The sequence below is a fragment of the Notechis scutatus genome, chromosome 2 (assembly GCF_049901735.1).
Source record: "Notechis scutatus isolate UNSWTSFEM ecotype Mainland chromosome 2, rNotScu1.2, whole genome shotgun sequence".
Taxonomy (NCBI): domain Eukaryota; kingdom Metazoa; phylum Chordata; class Lepidosauria; order Squamata; family Elapidae; genus Notechis; species Notechis scutatus.
Genome location: NC_142010.1, coordinates 110,652,105 through 110,672,399, shown reverse-complemented (window position 1 = coordinate 110,672,399; position 20,295 = coordinate 110,652,105). Strand labels below are relative to the sequence as shown.

At 38.3% G+C, this 20,295-nt stretch overlaps 3 protein-coding genes across 6 annotated transcripts in view; 2 read left to right on the top strand and 1 right to left on the bottom strand.

The window, feature by feature from the left end:
• The window catches only part of ACOX1 (acyl-CoA oxidase 1), a 28,822-nt gene extending 27,459 nt beyond the window's left edge, over positions 1-1,363 (bottom strand). Inside the window, exon 1 of one of the 3 annotated variants that reach the window (XM_087955767.1) lies at positions 1,060-1,363. Coding sequence is in view for 2 of the 3 variants with exons in the window: in XM_026667494.2 (XP_026523279.1) it covers positions 1,060-1,171 (112 nt within the window). In the remaining variant the exon portion in view is untranslated. The remainder of the gene's footprint in view (positions 1-1,059) is intronic. The other 2 variants (XM_026667494.2, XM_026667493.2) reach the window with 2 other exon arrangements.
• TEN1 (TEN1 subunit of CST complex) lies at positions 1,362-9,443 on the top strand. The gene is made up of 4 exons (XM_026667498.2): positions 1,362-1,558; positions 2,331-2,447; positions 4,874-5,031; positions 6,335-9,443. Exons 2-4 carry the CDS (start codon positions 2,359-2,361, stop codon positions 6,466-6,468), a joined length of 381 nt encoding a protein of 126 aa, XP_026523283.1. The 5' UTR covers positions 1,362-1,558; positions 2,331-2,358; the 3' UTR covers positions 6,469-9,443.
• Positions 9,444-10,107: 664 nt separating this feature from the next.
• Positions 10,108-20,295, top strand: part of CDK3 (cyclin dependent kinase 3) — a 54,724-nt gene continuing 44,536 nt past the window's right edge. For both annotated transcript variants that reach the window (XM_087955769.1, XM_026667497.2), the window contains exons 1-6: positions 10,108-10,258; positions 12,710-12,858; positions 14,358-14,435; positions 14,954-15,074; positions 17,159-17,329; positions 18,912-19,013. In XM_087955769.1, coding sequence (XP_087811895.1) covers positions 10,229-10,258; positions 12,710-12,858; positions 14,358-14,435; positions 14,954-15,074; positions 17,159-17,329; positions 18,912-19,013 — 651 coding nt within the window. In that variant the 5' untranslated portion in view covers positions 10,108-10,228. The remainder of the gene's footprint in view (positions 10,259-12,709; positions 12,859-14,357; positions 14,436-14,953; positions 15,075-17,158; positions 17,330-18,911; positions 19,014-20,295) is intronic.

The following is a 20,295-nucleotide window of genomic DNA, read 5'->3' as shown; positions in this document are numbered from 1 at the left end:
GAGCATGTTTCTTATTTAAACAAATCTGTTAGGAACTACATTTAATGTTCTTAGCTGCAGTTATCATTCTGGTAACCACTTTTACAATTTAATACCGCTCATAATTAACATAAAGCTGCATTCACAAAATCTAGAAAAGTACAACCAGTACAAATGAATTACTTTCCTATCTTTGGGGGGGGCGGGGGAATGAAGATTGGCAAAGGAAAAAAAAAGTGAGCATTATTGGTGAGGATTTCATGTCATCATTTCTTACATAATGTTAGATGATACAGGTCAATTAATTGAATACAAGAAAGGGAAGCTTGACAGCAGGATGCAACAACTACTTTATTCTTAAAAGCCATCTCTTCTCATAGCATCTTTCAGCCATGAAATTCCTTGTGTTGTGTTATCCTAAAACAGTCCTATTTTAGAGAGTGAGGTATATTCCTTGTGTGTCCAATCACACTTGGCCAATAAAGTATTCTATTCTATTCTATTCTATTCTATTCTATTCTTATTCTATTATTCTATTCTATTCTATTCTATTATTGTCTGGAAGATTTATGGTTGAAATCTGCCATCACCCGCCGTGATGTGTGTGGGTAGGTGATGTCAGTGTGAAGCCTATACCCAGCAACATGACATAGTGACCTAGTTAGATTAACCCTAGTTTAAGGCATTAGATAGGCATCAAGTGAACCAGGCTTTAGGCATACCAATACATCTTGTGTAACTTGACAAACTTTTTTTTTTTTTTGGGGGGGCCTACCTGGGGTGGGAATGCCTCTTTTCTAAAACGCATCCTGAGACACCGCTTGCGAGCATGGTCCAAAAATTGGGGGGGAGAGAGAAGGCGTTCCCTTTCAAAGCGGTGCTTGTCCAGATGCAAAGGTGCACTTTTCATGGAGAAAACGCCGGTAAAGTTCTCGAAGGGCAACGACCCACCTTTGCAGGGGCCACCCCTGCTTGGGGCAGGCAGCAGAAAGCCTCCCCCGCGCACACAAAGGGCTGCGCGGCTTTCTCTTGCATCCCATCCCCGTTATTTATTTTATTTTATATCCCGCCCGCTCTCACCGATCTCCCTGCGGCGCCGGGTCCGCTCGGCGCCCCCGTCCAAGAGGTTAGTTAGCAGCTCCGTCTTGAAAGAAGCCGCCTCTCGCTCCTTCCGCAGATCCGCGTTCATCATCGCGGCGGGCAGTGGCTCCAGCGAATAACAACCGCCAGCTGACTCCACTCGGGAAAAGCTTCCGGACTGGGAGAAATGTAGCCTTCGCCCCGTGACGACCCGGAGGCCCAATAGGGAGCCGCTGAGCACCCGCGTGACTCCGCGGAGCCGTTTCCTTTTGCATAAGCGGAGCTTCCAGTTTAGGAGGCGTCACTTCGACCTGGGAAGTTTTTCCATTAATTGCTAGGAGGAAACCGGGGAAAAGAAAAAAAAAAAAGAACCCACTGCTTTTATGCAAATGTTGATTTTGTACCATCGACGTTTAATTTCGTAGAAGTATGCGCCGGGCGTCCTTGTGAAACCAAGGTATTGGTTGCTTGGAATTATTGCACCCTGTTTTCGGTCCAGGTATCTGTTTACATATAATCCAAGCTATTCATGGTTACCACCCAAAAGTTTCGCTTTGAGCGTGCATCACGTTGCATAATCTGCCTGGTTATTGACAGTTAAAAAAAACAAAAACCTGGGAAGAGTGTTTGTAAATTTCCAGAGTGTAAACAAAAGATTTAACTCGAGGGAACTAAAGTTAAACTTCCCCGCCGTCTGCTATGTGTTTATTTGTTTATTTTATTTGTATCCTGCCTTTATTGGTTTTACAAATAATTCAAGGAGCTGTACATATCTAACACACCTTCCTCCTCCTCTTTTCCCCACAACAACAACCCTGTGAGTTGGGTTGGGCTCTTTCATGGTTAAGGCTGGACTTGAACTCTTGGTCTCCTGCTTTCTAGTCTGGTGCCTTAATTACCTGTATTAGACCAAACTGGTTCTTAAAATTAAGAGTACAGTTAGGTTTCAGACTGGCTGTTATTTGAATTTATGGCAGATCATGCAGGATTCTCTTTTCTTAGCCAGCCAGTATTGGAAAGGGAACAGGAAAAAAGAACAGCCCGGGGGAACAAGGAAACTGGGAATCAGAGAAAAGAAAAACTTCAGTTGCTTCAGAAAAGTAACAGAAAGTTGATTAGGGGTATTAAATTATAATTTCTGATTGAACTTATGTTTTAGTAAGGAGGATGCTCTAAAAACGCTTCTTAGTTTTATAGCAGGATAAATATTCAGAGCAGAAAAACATTGGAGATTTCTGATAGAAAGTTCTTTTTATCTTGTTTGACAACAGGATCTGCTTTTGCAAGCCATTCTGCACAATGCTTCCAGGCGTTGCAACATATCACTTTCCTTGGGAAATAAACTCTACTTCAGTACCGGAAGGGAAAACCCTGAGAACATATGGCAGGTAAGTGTGCGTCTATTTTTCTTTAACTTGGTCAATACAGTATCTGCTTATTTTCTCTATAATTGCAACATCTGTTTGTGCTCTCTGTAATTACTACTGGAGACAGTGTCACTGATCTGATTTCCTAGATTCATTTGGAAACAGTTGTTTTCTTTTTCCTTTCAGTTATTAGATAACTTGAGCTAGAGAGTCCAAATCAAAGATGATCGGATATGCTAGGGTCAGCAAGATGGCACCCGAAGATTAGGGTAAGAAGGGAATTTTTATGCAGGTGGAATTCAACTGGTTCGTACCGTTTCAGCAGAACTGGTTGTTAAATTGCTGGCTGGCCCCGCCCCTCCCCTTCCAGGAATCCCCCCGCGGCCCCTTTTGGCTCCCAGGTAAGTGCAGGGAGGCCAACTATGCCCAAAACAGGACGTGTGGGGATGTGGTGTGTACTACTATGTGGCCTGGTAGGCCTCCCCGCAGCCTGTTTTTGCTCCTGGGAGGCTGCAGGGAGGCCTACTAGGCCCAAAAGAGGCTGCAGGGAGGCCTACTAGGCCCCTGGCCATGCCCAGAATGGCCATATCCACCCAGCTGGTCATTAGGGCAGAGAACCGGTTGTTAAATTATTGGAATCCCACCACTATAGGTAGTCCTTGACTTATGACCACAATTGAGCTCGAAATTTATGTTGCTAAGTGAGAAATTTGTTAAGTGAGTTTGCACCATTTTGTGACTTTTCTCACTACATTTGTTAAGTGAATCACTGCAGTTCTTAAATTAGTAACCTGGTTGTTAAGTGAATCTGGTTTCCCCATTAACCTTGCTTGTCAGAAGGTCGCAAAAAGAGATCACAGGACTCCAGGACACTGCAACCTGATGGATTTCAAAGATCAGTCATTGTGCAGGGTGCCAAGATGTCTGACCACATACGTGGTGTTTATTCTTTTTATACCCCTTTTACGAGCAAGGAAACATAGCATAGATACAGCATTATATTGGAGAATAGATACCACATGGGTGAAACCTCCCAACCACATTGGTAAAACCTCCCAACCAATCCTTAAGAATAGTGGTGATGTTAGTAAAATGAGATCACCTATAACTCCGGAAAGTCTGGGACTTTCCAACCCAAGATAGAGAATGAGATCATGCCAAGAACAAAGAGGCCTATATAGGTTCTAGACGCTGCAGTTTGCTGCTAGCGCCTAGCGCCATCTACAGGATCTCAATAGCTACTACAAATTACTACTACAGCAACCGTCATAAATGTGAGTCAGTTGCTAAGCATCCAAATGTAAATCATATGATCATGGGGATGCTGCAAAGGTCATAAGTGTGAAAAGTGATTATAAGTAACTTTTTTCAGTGCTGTTGTAACTGAGCAGTCACTAAATGAACTGTTGTAAATCGAGGATTACTTGTATTTTTAAATGTGCGTGTGTGCATGTGCATGCACGCGTTTGTGCATATGCCTTTGTGTTGTTGGACTAATATTGTGGAGTTGGCAGTGTTTTAGGTGTTGATAAATTTTAAAAAATTAGATCCTCTTATCTTCAACAACTATCAAGAATTTACTGTTCCTTTTCTGAATAGACATTGAAGATTTGATTCGAAAGGAAAGAGATTCTTTGTAATGGCCCAAATATTAAACCAACGTTTTCCTTAACATGGGGTTAATGAGTATACTGTACTTTGTAATGGCCAAAATATTAGACCAGTATTTTCCTTAACATGGAGTTAATGAGTACACTGTACTCAGCTTGGTTTTGTATTTTGCATTGAACATGTGGCATGATTCAGTTGTATTTAGCACATGGTATGGATTTAGCTTAGAGATTTACTTCTAACCAATGTTATTGCCATGTTATTGGACCATGGCGTGTTGTGTTTCATGGATCGCAGAGTCGGTCCATAAAACATAGTTTGCCATGGTCCAACTTAAATGTTGTTATATTTAGATTCACCTTGAAAGCATTCCCTTTCAAATTTAGACCAATAACTTGCCTTTAGTTTAGACCAATAATTAGATTTTAAACTATTTTTCCCAAATATTATGTATATTGTTTTCTATTTCTATCTTGACAAATGTATCTTTTCTTTTATATACACTGAGAGCATTTGCACCAAGACAAATTCCTTGTGTGTCCAATCAAACTTGGCCAATAAAGAATTCTATTTTCTATTCCATTCCATTCCATTCCATTCCATTCCATTCTATTCTATTCTATTCTATTTTATTCTATTCTATTTGTCATACATTGTTTGACCTTTATATCTGTCTAAATATAATAAAATATGGTTAAAACATATTTTGACTACTGTATTATTTGATATTTCTGCCCCTACCTCATGATATATACATGATATTGTTAGTATTATTAGTATTCTGGAAATGAATTTGTGTATCTTAACTATTAACAACATCTAAAACTTTGTTTCAGGCTTCAGTCTTATGATATGGCCATTTCCCAAGCCATCTTAACAGCTCAGCATGCATCTGATCAGCACTGTATTCCAGTTTGCACAAAGTTTGTCGAACCTTTTCAGGCCCAACTTGGGTCTTGGTATATTGTCCTGGGGGAAACTGAATTCAAGGAGGGTAAGGATATCTATGATTTTTAATTCTATGAGACCAAAAAAATCTCCCAATAAATATGAACAAGTAGAACCATTCTTAAGGACTCAGCAAAAAATTAAGCCAATTCATTCTTAAAGGCAGCTAAACATAAACGCTACTATCATGGGTGCTTTATAATAGACAAAAAAGATGCAGATTGTGGGTCTGCCATGCTAGGGGAAGCCCTACCTCAGCCAGAGGCCATGTTGGGATAATCCCAGAATTACTAGGCTTCTGAATTTAAGTCACTAAATCTTACTTGGGTTGAATTGGAGTTTGCTTCTCCCCATCCAGGCCTTGAAAGTCTCTAGACATGAGATCCAGACTTCCACTATATTGCTGTTTGGCTCAGTATATAACTGGGTATCTATCACCTATATTTGAACCAAGATCTTTTTAACATTTATATTTTACCGTGCTTTACTAATCTAGGTGAAATTTTAATATATATTACTAGTCCATGTATGATGGACTAGCCATACACTAAATACCATAAATAAACTGGGTATCATAGTTGTACTGATGATACCTCACTCTGAACCAATGCGTATGTTAAACCAGTATGATTTTTGTCTTGTGTCCAGGCTTAAATATCATTCTGGTTTTTCTTAATGAAAAATAGTACATGTAGGCAAGAAAGGAACCATTACTGCAACAATTAAATGTCAGAGTTCCTACTAGGACATCTTTTCTTTATTCACAAAGGGTTGGTGGTAGGGGTAGATACCTATCTTGGAAAGCTCAGGAGAATTTTGAAAGATTAGGCTAAACAAAGCTTGGCCTTCATCACACTATCATATCAAGTTGATTCTTTTTAATCCCAGAAACATGAGGAGCAAAGATTTCAATATTTTTCCTGTGAAATTTGGAAGGCTGCAGTAGCACCAAATACCTCAGAGGGGAATTGTTCAGTAACAGAGTTCTGCTTCTGAGGCCCCAGGGGCAAGGCATATCTTCATATGTTAATGGTTGAGTAGCAGAGATCTTCTGAGCCTCATGAGCAAGGCACATCTTTATATATTAATAATGGAAGTGCATTCATGACTTTCAACTCACACAGATTATAGCTGCCAAGTATTTCATGCGTTGATCTGCTGGTGAGAGGTTGGTGTGAAAATTCCCCTTTCTTCCTGAGGAATTATCTCAAATCTTTGATTACCTTTAATAGTGTCACTCAGTAGACAATGTTTAGACAAAGCACCCTTTATTTCTCCTACTTGCTTCTTTCTGTTCTGGCTGGGATTTGAGAACTTTGTGGTGATTTATTTATTCTTTTTTATTTCAGGTGAGTTGATTATAAGGGCTCGTGTATTTACATGTGTAGAAGGAATAAATCTTCACTTATTCGAAAAAGCCATAGAGGAACAAAGAAAATATTTCCAGGAGAGAAGGAAATATCATGAAGGAAGCATATGTTAGTGCTATGCTTTAGCCAGGATTTATTTATTTTTGCTGTTCTGTATATGATCACTCATATCTTGCCTTTAATCCTGGTTTTGTTGTAGAATATATTGTTTTGTGAATACTTATTTAAAATTGGTTTGATACAATGTTTTAGACTCAGAGAATGAAGATTATGTCCAGTGTTCCACAATGGGTCTTTGAATCTTATACATAATTCTGTTTAGAAACCCATATAAACAATAGAGCATGCAACGGGCTAAATAGAAATCTTTATTTTGGAAGATGATTTTTTGGAAATCACAGAAGCTTGATCCTTAAGTTATTAAGAAGTTTCTTAATATGCTAAAGAAACCAAGGTTAGTAGCTGGTTAGGGGCATGGCTTTTCATTCTAATTTTATCGATAGAAAAAAGTGTTTTCATTGGCTTGGGATGCTCCCATTTCCCTTTATACAATTTCTGATTTTCCTGACAGTTGTTGAACACCTTCTATTTCAGAATATATCAGAATTGTGAAATAATGTAGCTTTTAATTTGATCCTGAAATAAAACTTAATATGCTGGTTCTAGAAAGTAATAAAAGGAACTTTTCCTTTATTTTTCAATTTGTATTATAGAATCCTACTAAGATCTGTCTTGTTGCCTGTATTTACTGTATATTTATGAGACATTGTAGATGTGATCATTAGGCTTCAGGTAGATCCTATCAATGTGCTAATGGCATCCATCTTAATCGTTTTCATCAGGACCAGACAAAACTGTATGTGTTTGTGGCTAGAAAAACAGATTGAATAATATCCAATTTGTTGGCCAGATGTGATTCCTACATCTTGAAATCAGTGACATGGGTCCTTTATACGAGCTGGGCATTAATCATGAGACAGTGGACTTGTGGTATGAAGGGTCTTGTTTCTAAAAGAACCCTACAGGGTTATTGAATATCTTTCCCCAGCTACAGCTGATTTTTCCAAGTACAGTATGTTTATCTCTGGACAGAGGTAATTTGTCCATAATTAACTCCAATGTTAGTTTTATACTGGCTTGATAAGACCTTACAGGTGAAACTCGAAAAATTACAATATCGTGCAAAAGTTCATTTATTTCAGTAATGCAACTTAAAAGTTGAAACTAATATATGAGATGGACTCATTACATGCAAAGCAAGATAGTTCAAGCTGTGATTTGTCATAATTGAGATGATTATGGCTTACAGTTCATGAAAACCCCAAATCCACAATCTCAGAAAATTAGAATATTGTGAAAAGGTTCAATATTCTAGGCTCAAAGTGTCCCACTCTAATCAGCTAATTAAGCCATAACACCTGCAAAGGGTTCCTGAGCCTTTAAATGGTCTCTCAGTCTGGTTCAGTAGGAATCACAATCATGGGAAAGACTGCTGACCTGACAGTTGTGCAGAAAACCATCATTGACACCCTCCATAAGAAGGGAAAGCCTCAAAAGGTAATTGCAAACGAAGTTGGATGTTCCCAAAGTGCTGTATCAAAGCACATTAATAGAAAGTTATGTGGAAGGGAAAAGTGTGGAAGAAAAAAGGTGCACAAGCAGCAGGGATGACCGCAGCCTGGAGAGGATTGTCAGGAAATGCCATTCAAAAGTGTTGGGGACTTTCACAAGGAGTGGACTGAGGCTGGAGTCAGTGCATCAAGAGCCACCACACACAGATGGATCCTGGACATGGGCTTCAAATGTCGTATTCCTCTTGTCAAGCCGCTCCTGAACAACAAACGTCAGAAGCGTCTTACCTGGGCTAAAGAAAAAAAGAACTGATCTGTTGCTCAGTGGTCCAAAGTCCTCTTTTCTGATGAGAGCAACTTTTGCATCTCATTTGGAAACCAAGGACCCAGAATCTGGAGGAAGAATGGTGAGGTACACACTACAAGATGCTTGAAGTCCAGTGTGAAGTTTCCACAGTCTATGTTGATTTGAGGAGCCATGTCATCTGCTGGTGTTGGTCCACTGTGCTTCATTAAGTCCAGGGTCAATGCAGCCATCTACCAGGAGATTTTGGAGCACTTCATGTTTCCTTCCGCAGACGAGCTTTATGGGGATGCTGACTTCATTTTCCAGCAGGACTTGGCACCTGCCCACACTGCCAAAAGCACCAAAACCTGGTTCAATGACCGTGGGATTACTGTGCTTGATTGGCCAGCAAACTCGCCTGACCTGAACCCCATAGAGAATCTATGGGGCATTGCCAAGAGAAAAGAGACATGAGACCGAACAATGCAGAAGAGCTGAAGGCCGCTATTGAAGCATCCTGATCTTTCATAACACCTCAGCAGTACCACAGGCTGATCGCTTCCATGCCATGCCGCATTGAGGCAGTAATTGCTGCAAAAGGGGCCCAAACCAAGTACTGAGTACATATGCATGCTTATACTTTTCAGAGGTCCAATATTGTTCTATGTACAATCCTTGTTTTATTGATTGCATGTAATATTCTAATTTTCTGAGATTGGGGATTTGGGGTTTTCATGAGCTGTAAGCCATAATTATCTCAATTATGACAAATCACGGCTTGAACTATTTTGCTTTGCATGTAATGAGTCTATCTCATATATTAGTTTTACCTTTTAAGTTGCATTACTGAAATAAATGAACTTTTGCATGATATTCTAATTTTTCGAGTTTCACCTGTATAATATCAGATGTTGATAGAAGTAGCACTGCTTGCCTCTTGGCTAAATACACAAGTCCCAAATGTCTCACTATCTAGTTACCTATTACATAGGATGGTTAAAAGAATTATTACTCAACATCTACATCTGATTTTTAGTAATAAATTGTTGAAATGCATAGTTTAACGACATTTAAGAAATTAACAGATGCCTGTTAGTATCTGGACTGGCAGATTTACTACACCAAGGCTTTTTCCTATTTATTTTTTATCTTAATTATATTGTTAATGTGTGTGTATGCTTACTTTTCTGTTAATTAGTTTGATGTAATTAAATAAAATATGGAAAAGTTATGTTACTTTAACTAGGGCTGCTTATGTTGAATGGGTCATCTGTTGAGATTTGCCACTGTGGGATATAAAAACAGTTGATATACAGTCTGAAGTTTGTTTGTTGAAATCATTCATATACTGAAATTTAGCACAAACTGTTTCCCTTCCTGATAGAGCTCCTACAACTTCAAAAAATGATCTTGATTTGGAGGGATATGCTTGATTTTCCTGCCTGGCATCCCATTCTATATATTCAAATTCAAAATATATGTTTCCCCCCAAATGTAAACTGTTAGGGTATAGGAACATGCTAGGAGAAATGCATTACTTATTTAGGCTGCATCCTATAGCAGGCCTGCCTTGATTATAATTCTCTCTTCATAGGAATGGTTTTCTTTCTTTCTTTTTTAGTTTATACAGCTGAAGGGGAGGGAAATCAGGAGAACTAGATCAACTAGAACTCTGGAGAGGCACAGATACCCTCTCTGTTTTTGTGTTTGAGAAATTCACAGGCTATACACTGGGGGGGGGAGAGAAATAAAGGGAAATGCTTAATTACTTATATTGCAAGCATCATAAAGTTCTCCCTGTTTTGTTTTTTCTTCTGTATTTTGTATTTTGTTTTTCTTCTGCGTTTCTACATTCTGCTTCAGAGGGTGTTTAAAGTCTGCTATTTGAGGGGAAGGATCTAAAGGCCTCCCCAACCTAGCCAACCATACACATGCTTTTCTGTCTCCCTCTGGTGGTGCAGAAGCAGGGTGAGTTTGGATCCTTTGGGAAGTCTGTGGTTCAGCAAGAAGAAGGGCATGGAGGCCAATGGAAGGTTGGATCAGCAGGTGAGAGGCCTCCTGAGGAGAGCAGGAGCTGATTTTTTACACAAGAATAATAAGTTTTGGCAAGGATGATTCATAAAAGCACACGGGTCTGTATGTGCGTATGTATGTGTGACTGGTTGGTCAGTAGCTAATACAGTATTCTAGTTTTTGTTCAAGGTTTGGCCTGAGGCCTTCTCTGATTAGTAGAGAGTTGTGTTCCTTTCAAAAATGTTACATTCCAGAGAATCTCGTAAGGGTAATTCTTGAAAAACCAACTCTTTTATTTTTTAAGTCAGGAAATTTTATGGGAGCTATAGCTCTGAACCACTGAGGAGAGAAATTGATTGAGCTCAGGAGTTCTTTCCTAAGTGGAAGTGCCTCTTGAAAGCTTTCAAAGAGGCTTGAAAATACAGCAGTAGCTTTCCCTGAAGATTTCTCCTCAAAACAACTATAGTCCTATCTTTCGGCCATGAGGTCCCTCCCTGTGGGGTAAAGAGGTTTTTTTTTTCATGCCTCTTGGTTGCAGATCAACTTTGGGAGTGGGGGCTGGGCAGGACATTTTGCAGCCCATTTTGCAAGTGGCATGAGGTTTTATAGAAAAATTAAAGAATTTCAGTATTAATAGTGGTTTGGACAAAGGGCTGCTAAGCTTAGCCAGAGTTTTAAATATAGTGGCTTTAGCAAGTATAGATAATCCTCGCCTTACAACCACAATTAAGCTCCAAATTTCCATTGCTAAGCAAGGTAGTTGTTAAGTGAGCATTGCTACATTTTATTACCTTTTTTAACCACAGTTGTTAAGTGGACCATGGCAGTTCTTAAGTTAGCTAAGTGAATCTGGCTTCCCCACTGACTCAGAAGGTTGCAAAAGGTGATTACATGATTCCGGGACCCTGCAACAGTAATAATACATGCCATTTGCCAAGTGTTCAAATTTTGATCATTTTTAAAATCATTTTAGTATTTTTATTGCCCAGTATGAAAGGAAGAAGGGAGGGATACAGCACTTACAATGAAATAACTTTACATATGGCAACTCTAGAATTCTAGTACTTGTTACACAGAATGTAGAAGAGGTCCATGTGTTTGGAATTCCTTGAGGAAGCAATTCCTTTCTCTAGTGTATTCATCCTGTCTCATTCATGTGAGCTTATTGTGTAACACGGCTATTTAAGCAAGCATTCCCAACTTGGTCCAAAAAGCTTTTCTGAATATTCATATATTTATTAGTTTATCATAATATAAAATACAGAAATATGAAGAGAAATGAAAAGAAATGGAAAAATAGGGGAGGAAAAGGGGAAGAGGAAAAAGTATAGGGAAAAGGAAAAAGAAAAGCATCAACTTCCATCTTTTTGGCACAGTAAAAGAAGATAATAACATAGTCTCAACTTTTATTTTTGTGTGATAATATATACAAGCCATTTCTATAACAACAGACAGTGGTGCAATTCAACTGGTGTAACAACCGTTTTGGTGACTGCGCGCTTTTTATTTATTTTTTTAGAATTTTATTTTATTAGAATGTGTTCTAACTATTCTTGGAGGCTTTGGAGCAATTTTAGTATATCCAGTAGACAGCCCATTTAGAGACAGGCCAACCAATTACTATAGGTAGATATGAGGAAATCACTATGGGAAAATAAATTGTTAATTTAATTTTTATTGACAAGGAAGTTAGATTTTTTGTCTTTTGTATTCCAGAGTAACTTAGCTAGCTTAGTTAACTTAGATTCATGTGGATGGGGAGTGAGAGGGAAATGGAAGGACACATTTGGTGTGCTAAATGTTTTGGCTTGAATAGGTCTCCATTCATTATATAGAATCAAGATATTTTGTTCCTGGAGATAGATAGGTTATCACAAATTTATTTATTATCCCACCTTTATTAAAGTTATTTAGTGTGGGAAGTTCTTGTTCACTTTTTGCCCATCAGTAGTATTAACATTTCATATCTGAAAAGTTTTTGCCCTTCATGGATATAATCATTTGTTATTATCATGATGTGAGTATACAAATTGGTAGAGGTAATAGTCAATCATCATTCATTAATCTTAAATTATTTGTGAGGGTGGAAGAAGGAGTGCATCATTCATTAATCTTAAATTATTTGTGAGGGTGGAAGAAGGAGTGCAAGACAGCCAAAATAAATGTACATAATTGGTGCATGAAACTCACTGGCAGGCAAAAAAAAAAATTGGTGGACAAAAAAGAAACAGGAATTCAAATGACACAATAAATGTTATAAAAACTAAACATTGTACAAACCAGCTTTATGAACAGAGGCTAAAATGTAATTAAAAAGATGGCAGTCCATTCTAAAGATGCTGTTAAGAGAGGTCTTTAAATAACATTCATACAAATGTACATAGTTAGTTTTGTAAGAGATAAAAAATAATGACAGCATGTAATATTGAGATGTATAAAAATGGCAAGTTGTATTATTGCTAAACTTGTGGGTAAATTTTATAGCACCAAGTCAGAAAGCAAAAAATGGACACATTCCAAGATGTATTCCAGAAAGTAGAAAAGATTGGGGAGGGCACCTATGGAGTCGTGTATAAAGCAAGAAACAAGCAAACAGGCCAGTTAGTTGCTCTGAAGAAGATCCGACTTGATTCGTAAGTACTGAAGCTAAACCCTGAACTTGTAGTTCATAAGTATATATCATAGGATATATTCTATAAATATCAATATCAAATATATTTTCACAGATAGCAATTCCTAAACCTGCTACTCGTACACTGATTTTCAAATAACATTTTGGAATACAGACTATAAGAAAAAGTGTTGGTGTTTCTTGAAATATGTTTGGGATGAGGGAAATGTGGATTTCTAAAAAAAAAATTGGTAGATCTTGGTTATAATTTGTTCATAGTGATAATATGACTTAACAGATTCTATATCAAGTATATTTTAAAGTATCTAACAATATAATAGCAAGTACCTCAGGAGCATAAGCTATGATGAATTTTGGCTCAAACTGGACATATGAATATAGTTCTTTGCGTTTCACACTTTTTCTAAGTGGCAGCTCTGCATGTTCACTTTTCCCTTTGAGACACAACTGGGCCACATAGAGAAATTGTATCAGAAACCAGGAGCATCTCGATCTATTTATGTTCTATCTTTTGCTAGAAAGATTCCCAAATATCCTATCCAGGCACTAGACATATTTGGGCTTTTTTATTTTCCTTAAGGAACTGTATTATATTCCCTTATACCATGCCCTATATGTCAGTTTCATAGCAGTGGAATAAATGGGATACCTCTCTGCAGGAACAGTCTTTCTGGATCATCTCAGATAGTGAACAAATATTCTCTATCAGGATGTGCATAGTAATGCCAAATGTTAAACTTGAGAAAATGTTTTTTTAACCTCTGGCATTATTTCTATAAAAGTGTGGCTGCTTCAAGCAATGCACCAATAATTCATAATTAATAATCTGACCATAATAATTTTTAATGTGTGATAGGTACTTCAAAAGCTTCTGAAGATTACTAAATTAAATTCTATCTGGCAGACTTCCTCTCTTGCTTTATGTTCTAAGCCATTCAGTAACAACTCTGTACACCCTCAGAACAATCCACTGCTTGCTTAGGTCCCTTGTTTTTAAACTTATGGGGTGATGGCAGAGGTGGTATTCAGCAGGTTCTGGCCAGTTCTGGAGAACCGGTAGCAGAAATTTTGAGTAGTTCGGAGAACTGGCAAATGCCACCTCTGACTGCCCTCTCCCCCATCTATTCTCTACCTCCTGAGTCCCAGCTGATGGGCTGGGTCTTCTTTAGTTGCCCTGCACAGGAGAACGGAGCTAGAAAGCAGGTTAGTGGGGTGGGGAGGGAATGGGATTTTGCAGTATCTTTCCCCTGCCACACCCACTAAGCCACACCCACAGAACTGGTAGCAAAAAAAATTGAATCCCACCACTGAGTGATGGTTCATCTTGATAGGTGGGAATTTGTAGATTAAGAGTAGCTATAGCTTTAATTAAAACCATAGATGGAATTTGTGATCAATCGTGACAATCCCCATAGGACATGAGGATGTTGAACTATCCTGCCCAAAACATTCCTTAGAAAGACTGAGACTGCTTCATCATAAAATGTCTTCCCCCCGCAGGGAGACAGAAGGCGTACCTAGTACAGCAATCAGAGAAATCTCACTGTTAAAAGAATTGAAACATCCAAATATAGTGAGGTAAGAAAAGCTACTGGTTTTATATTTGTTAGGATATATTCTATAAATATCAATATCAAATATATTTTCACAGATAGCAATTCCAATATTGCATTTATTCATACATAAAAATAGACTTTAACCTAACTCTTACATGTTTAACTTGTGTATTGCGATGTTATCCCCTGCCTCCAAAGAATTTATATTAGCTTGCACAATTTTCCTTTGTTGTTATTTATTTTATATTTATTTATTTGTTCAATTTCTATAGCTGCCCATCTCAAAAAAGTGATTCTGGGTGGCAAACAACCATAACATAAATTATAAAAACTCTGAGAGATGAGAGAATTGACCCATGTCACCCAATGAGTTTCCTGTAAAGATTTCCGATTGGATTTCCCCTAATCTATTCTTAAGGCACTGTAATCACTCTATTACGCTGATTCTCCTTCTGCTGTATTGAAGAGCTTGCAGTAATCATGCTTACATATTTTATCGAAATCTAAATACTCAAGTCACTGTGTTTAATTTTCTTCCAGGCTCCTTGATGTAGTGCATAATCAGAAGAAGCTATACTTAGTCTTTGAATATTTGAATCAAGATCTTAAAAAGTACATGGACTCATCTCGTACAGGAGAGCTTCCTCTAAGCTTAGTCAAGGTAGCAAGTGGCTCAAATACCCTCCCTCACGGGCCCCAACCTGGAGAACCATCCTTTATCTGTCTCTGGCAATTACCTAGCAGTAGCACACTTTCAAACTACTTTCAGATTGTTCCTTTGCAACATGAATATTCAACCTACTACTTCTCTCTGGCCCATTGCAGTCAACGGTACTTTTTGTCTGCCTGCCAACAAATGATTGTCACATTCCTAGGGATGCCATAGACACCAGTGGTGGGATTCAAATTTTTTTACTACCATTTATGAGGGTGTGGCTTGGTGGGCATGGCAGGGGAAGGATACTGTAAAATCTCCAGTCAGAGGTGGTATTTGCCAGTTCTCCGAACTACTCAAAATTTTCGCTACCGGTTCTCCAGAACTGGTCAGAACCTGCTGAATACCAACTCTGATAGACACCCTGCCAGCTATACAATTAGAGAAGAAAAAGAAAATGGGGGCGGGGGAGGAGGGAGGAGAGGTGATTGTATATATCTGTATGTCAGAAGTGGTATTCAGCAGGTTCTGACCAGAACCAGAAGTAAAAAAGTTTGAATCCCACCACTGGTGTATATATATGTATGGTTGTAGGAAGCCAGGGAGATAATCTTGGAGAAACCACCCAGAAGGTATTAAGGCAGGGGTCCCCAAACTTGGCAACTTTAAGACTTGTGGACTTCAACTCCCAGAATTCTCCAGCCAGCATTGCATGAATTGAGTCCAGGGAGGCAGGAAAGTGTTCAAAAAAGACAGACTAGCTCACCTTGCAAGTCCCTGGAGTATAAGTGGGAGGAAAGGGAAACCACAGGTAGACTTGCAAGACTGTTACCATAGCCTGGTCCAATAAAAGTATAGTATAACTATACTTTATCATAGAAGTATACCTATGGATTTATTTTTTTTCTGATTTGGTCTACTTCTTAGGGCTGACTATGTGCCCCTGGTTGTTTTTGGCTCCTAACTGACCAGCTGGTATCCCATGTGATCCTTGTGCTCAAAAAGGTTTCCAGTTCCTTTTGCCTGGAATGTTGCAAAATCTTTGACATATACTTTATTCTTTTTTCCTCTGGCTTATGATAGAAAACCTAGTTTTGACAGCAGTTATGAAGTTGTTATGGGAAGAATTAAATATTTAATATTTATTCTTCCTGCTGAGATTGCTTTTCCAATTGCATCCCTTTTCAAATCTGCATGGATTTCCCAACCCATGTTTAGAAATTCATTTTTAACTGTAAAGGAAAAAAGATTTCAGGAAATGATCTGGCATTGCAAAAGTAGCAGCTGTGCAAAAGTATTAAACAGCTTTATCTCATGCTGGTTTTTTTTTTTAATACAAAGCTGTTGTTTAAAGGAAAAGGGACCTAGAATGCTGACATGCATACAATATTTGAAAAGCCTATAACATTGTCTTCATTCAAATTGTATCTAATTCTCAGTGTGGAATAATATATCTGAAACCAGAGTTAAGTAAATGCTGCTTCTTGGTGTGAAAGCACTAGGTTAAAAATCAGGTGATGGTGAGATGTAGTCCTGTCTAAAGTCAGGTTCGTGATCTTGGGCCATCACTTGGACCATCACAGAGTGAGGAAAAAATTTATTCCAGTCCCTTCTCCCAGAATTACAGTGCCCAAATGACAGTCGATCATGTTTCTCCAAACCACCCAAAGGGGAATAGTGTCATTCTCCAGGGCAAAAAAAGATATTAACCTGGAATCTGTTTATTTTGTTTGCTAATTAAGATGAGGTCATCTAGTTAGCAAAAAATGTAGACAATCACCACATGGCTGCTAAGATATACTGTACTATTCTAACCTTTTGTAGCTGTCACTATTTTGGAAGCCCATATGTGGTATAGAATTTTGATATACATCATGGTGGCACAGTGGTTAGAATGGCATATTGCAGGCTAGGCAAATGAGGACCCAAATTGTCGGGGGCAATTCGCTGACTCTGTAAACCGTTTAGAGAGGGTTATAAAGCACTGTGAAGCTGTATATAAGTCTAAGTGCTTTTGGTATTTTGCTTAGGAAATGATATGTCAGCCTTATAGTTCCTTCATATGTACTCTCTGAACTTTTTCTTTCTAGAGCTATCTTTACCAACTGTTACAAGGTGTAAGCTTCTGTCATTCTCACAGAGTTATCCACAGAGACCTGAAGCCACAGAATTTGCTCATAAATGAAATGGGATCCATCAAACTAGCCGATTTTGGCCTAGCTAGAGCTTTTGGAGTTCCCCTACGTACCTATACACATGAGGTAATGTCTGTCTCTCAGTTACATAGGTTGCTGGGTCAGCCCCTGAAAAGAAAACACACAGAGATAAGTATGCATGTAAGAAAGAGGGAGCTATATTTGTAGCCTCTTCAAAAAAAAATCTTACGTGTAGCCCTAAGAACCTCTTGAAATTTACCATTAAATTTTCATTTTTGGTATGATAAAAGGGGCATTTGTTAAACACATTGGAAGTAAATCATTTAGGGTTGTGACAGACCTGGGGAGAGATCTATTTAAAAGAGTTAGGCTCTTCTGCTGCCCAAAGCAGACTGGTGCTAGAAGATGCATATAGGGGCCATAAGAAAAAGGGTGGCCCCCTGCCAGTATAGAAAGGGCAATAATCTCATCCCATAATGATCACCTGACTGCAGCAGATAGAATGGTTGTTGCAGTATGTTAAGAGTCCACCCGGAGTAAAACTGCTGCCTGCTTATAGAGGAAAACACTAACACTAGAAAACTCAGGGGATTTTGAACTGTTAAGTTATATCAAAAGAAACTGTACTGTGATGTGTGAAACTAGTTGAGATTTTGGATCAAGATTCATATAAACAAGATAGGGAAAGCATACAGAGCATATCTTCTGGAATGTTTTCTAATCCTTTATCTCAGCTCTACTCTGGATCTCATGACTGGGGAGAAAGTGTGTGTGTGTGTGTGTGTTAAATGGAGCAGTTGGCAACATTGAAGGACTGGATCTTTTTTAATGTAGCTTCCAGTCAGATTCTACTGATTTTTCAGTTGGGGACTTCCCTTGCATTAAATATTCTAGGCTATTTTCAAGGTTATTCTGAAGATGGATCTTGAGTTGTTTTATGGCATACCTTCTGAATATTAAATTGGGTTGGAAAGAATAAAAAGTTATTCCCTTCGGATTATTATGGCTGATATTCTCAACCAATTGCATCATGTTACCTTGACATAAAGAGGCAAGGGTCCTTTCAGTGACTAGAGTAGATAAGCTTATTATTTTGTAAATGGAGGAGGGTAAAGGTAAATTTTGTAAAACAGCCAATCTCCACCAGTCTAGAATTAGAAGGTGTTAAATTAGAAAAAGGGTTTATGTCTTTTTAAATTATCTATGTAGCCTCCAAGACTTTCATATGAACTGGTGTGTGAACTTTCTTGGATTTTAGTTTCCCAAAAAATGCATATCCAATATTGATTTCATAGAAATCTCTGATGAAAGCCCTTAACGTGGTTGATCCGAGACTTGGATTCCCCCCCCCCCCTTTTTTTTTTTGCCTTTGAGACTATTCCTTCACCTGATCTTTGGTCTATGTTTCTGTCCATCTCCCACATGATATTGCTTTTTTTTTTTTGTCCAGTGCTTTCTAGTAAAGGGGGAAACTAGAACAGAGAGAATATCAAGAGATATGAAACTTGTTTGACGTAAAGTAATAGAGGACATGGAATTCCAGCAGGTTGTATTGATGTAACTTGTAGTAAATGACTTGAAAAATGTTCAATGTGCTTTGGATTTATGGTTCAACATAATAAATGTTTCTAATTAATCCTGAGAAGGCCTTATATATCAAACAACTATTAAATTTGATTCCTTTTAGGTGGTAACCTTATGGTATCGGGCTCCTGAAATTTTACTGGGTTGTAAATATTACTCGACAGCTGTGGATATCTGGAGCATTGGCTGTATCTTTGCAGAAATGGTAATATTCTTCATCTTTTTCTGTTTCAAAGGAACATCATAATCACAATATAAATGGTGAAAAATGCATATGCAAAAAAAGGGCTTTGTGAGTGCCTATGTATTTTTTTAATTCCTTTTTCTTCTTCATCACATTCTGAAAGATATCATGAAACCTATCTTGCTTTCTCTTCCTGTCATTTCTAATTGTTAGAACTCTAATCTGAAGTTGGACAGTTTTCTTCTGGCAATTTGCAGAAGCCATGTCTGGTGATGTCATGGTATTACTGAAGAATTTCTTTTTTTGGATGAGTTACAAAAAGCAAACATTACGCATTAAGCCTCACAGAACAGTACAAGGATGACCTCAAGATGATAATGAGACTGCAAGTAGCCTATCCAAGACAGATGGTTAGTTTTAGCAGTTGTAACGATAAAAGGAAGGATGAGGAAGATTTAAAGGAAATTCAGCAATGGCAATAATAGTAGCACTTAGACATATATACTGCTCTATAGTGCTTCTCTGCAGTCTCTGACAATTTACAATAGCAATAGCACTTATATACCACTTTACAGTGCTTTACAGCCCTCTCAAAGCGGTTTACAGAGTCCGTATATTGCCCCCAACAATCTGGGTCATTTTACCCACCTCGGAAGGATGGAAGGCTAGTCAGCCTTGAGCATGGTGGGATTTGAACTGTCAAATTGCAGCAGCCGGCAGTCAGCACAAGTAGCCTGCTGTACTGCACTCTAACCACTGCACCCACTGCGGCTCTTACAATGTTGGCATATAGCCCCCAACAATCTAGGTCTTCATTTTATCGACCTGGGAAGGATGGAAAGCTGAGTCAACCTTGATCCCAGTCAGGCTCAAACTTCTGGCTATGGGCAGAGTTTGCCTGAAATATTGCATTTTAACCACTGTAGCACCACAATTCCTACATCCTTGTTTCAATATTATTTGCCAAAATGCCATTAAAAGCTTACGCTTTAGTTTACTTCATTAGTCTTGAGTCTCAGCATCTAACTAAATTCCCTCAAGCTTCAAACATATTATTTCCCTTTGTTTTTGCCTACTTAAACTGTTCATTGGTTTATAAGACTGGAGAACAGTATAGAAGCAGCCACTGGAGGTTGCTAGTGTCTAAGAGAAGCATGATTTTACAATACTAAATTAAATGTGTATAAAGTCCTTCTCCAGGTATCTTTTGCAATACTGAATTTTGAAACAGCAAGAGTCATAAATATGGTCTATGCTTAAAAACTAGTTTCGAAAGATAAATTTAATCTAATTTCTAAAGTTT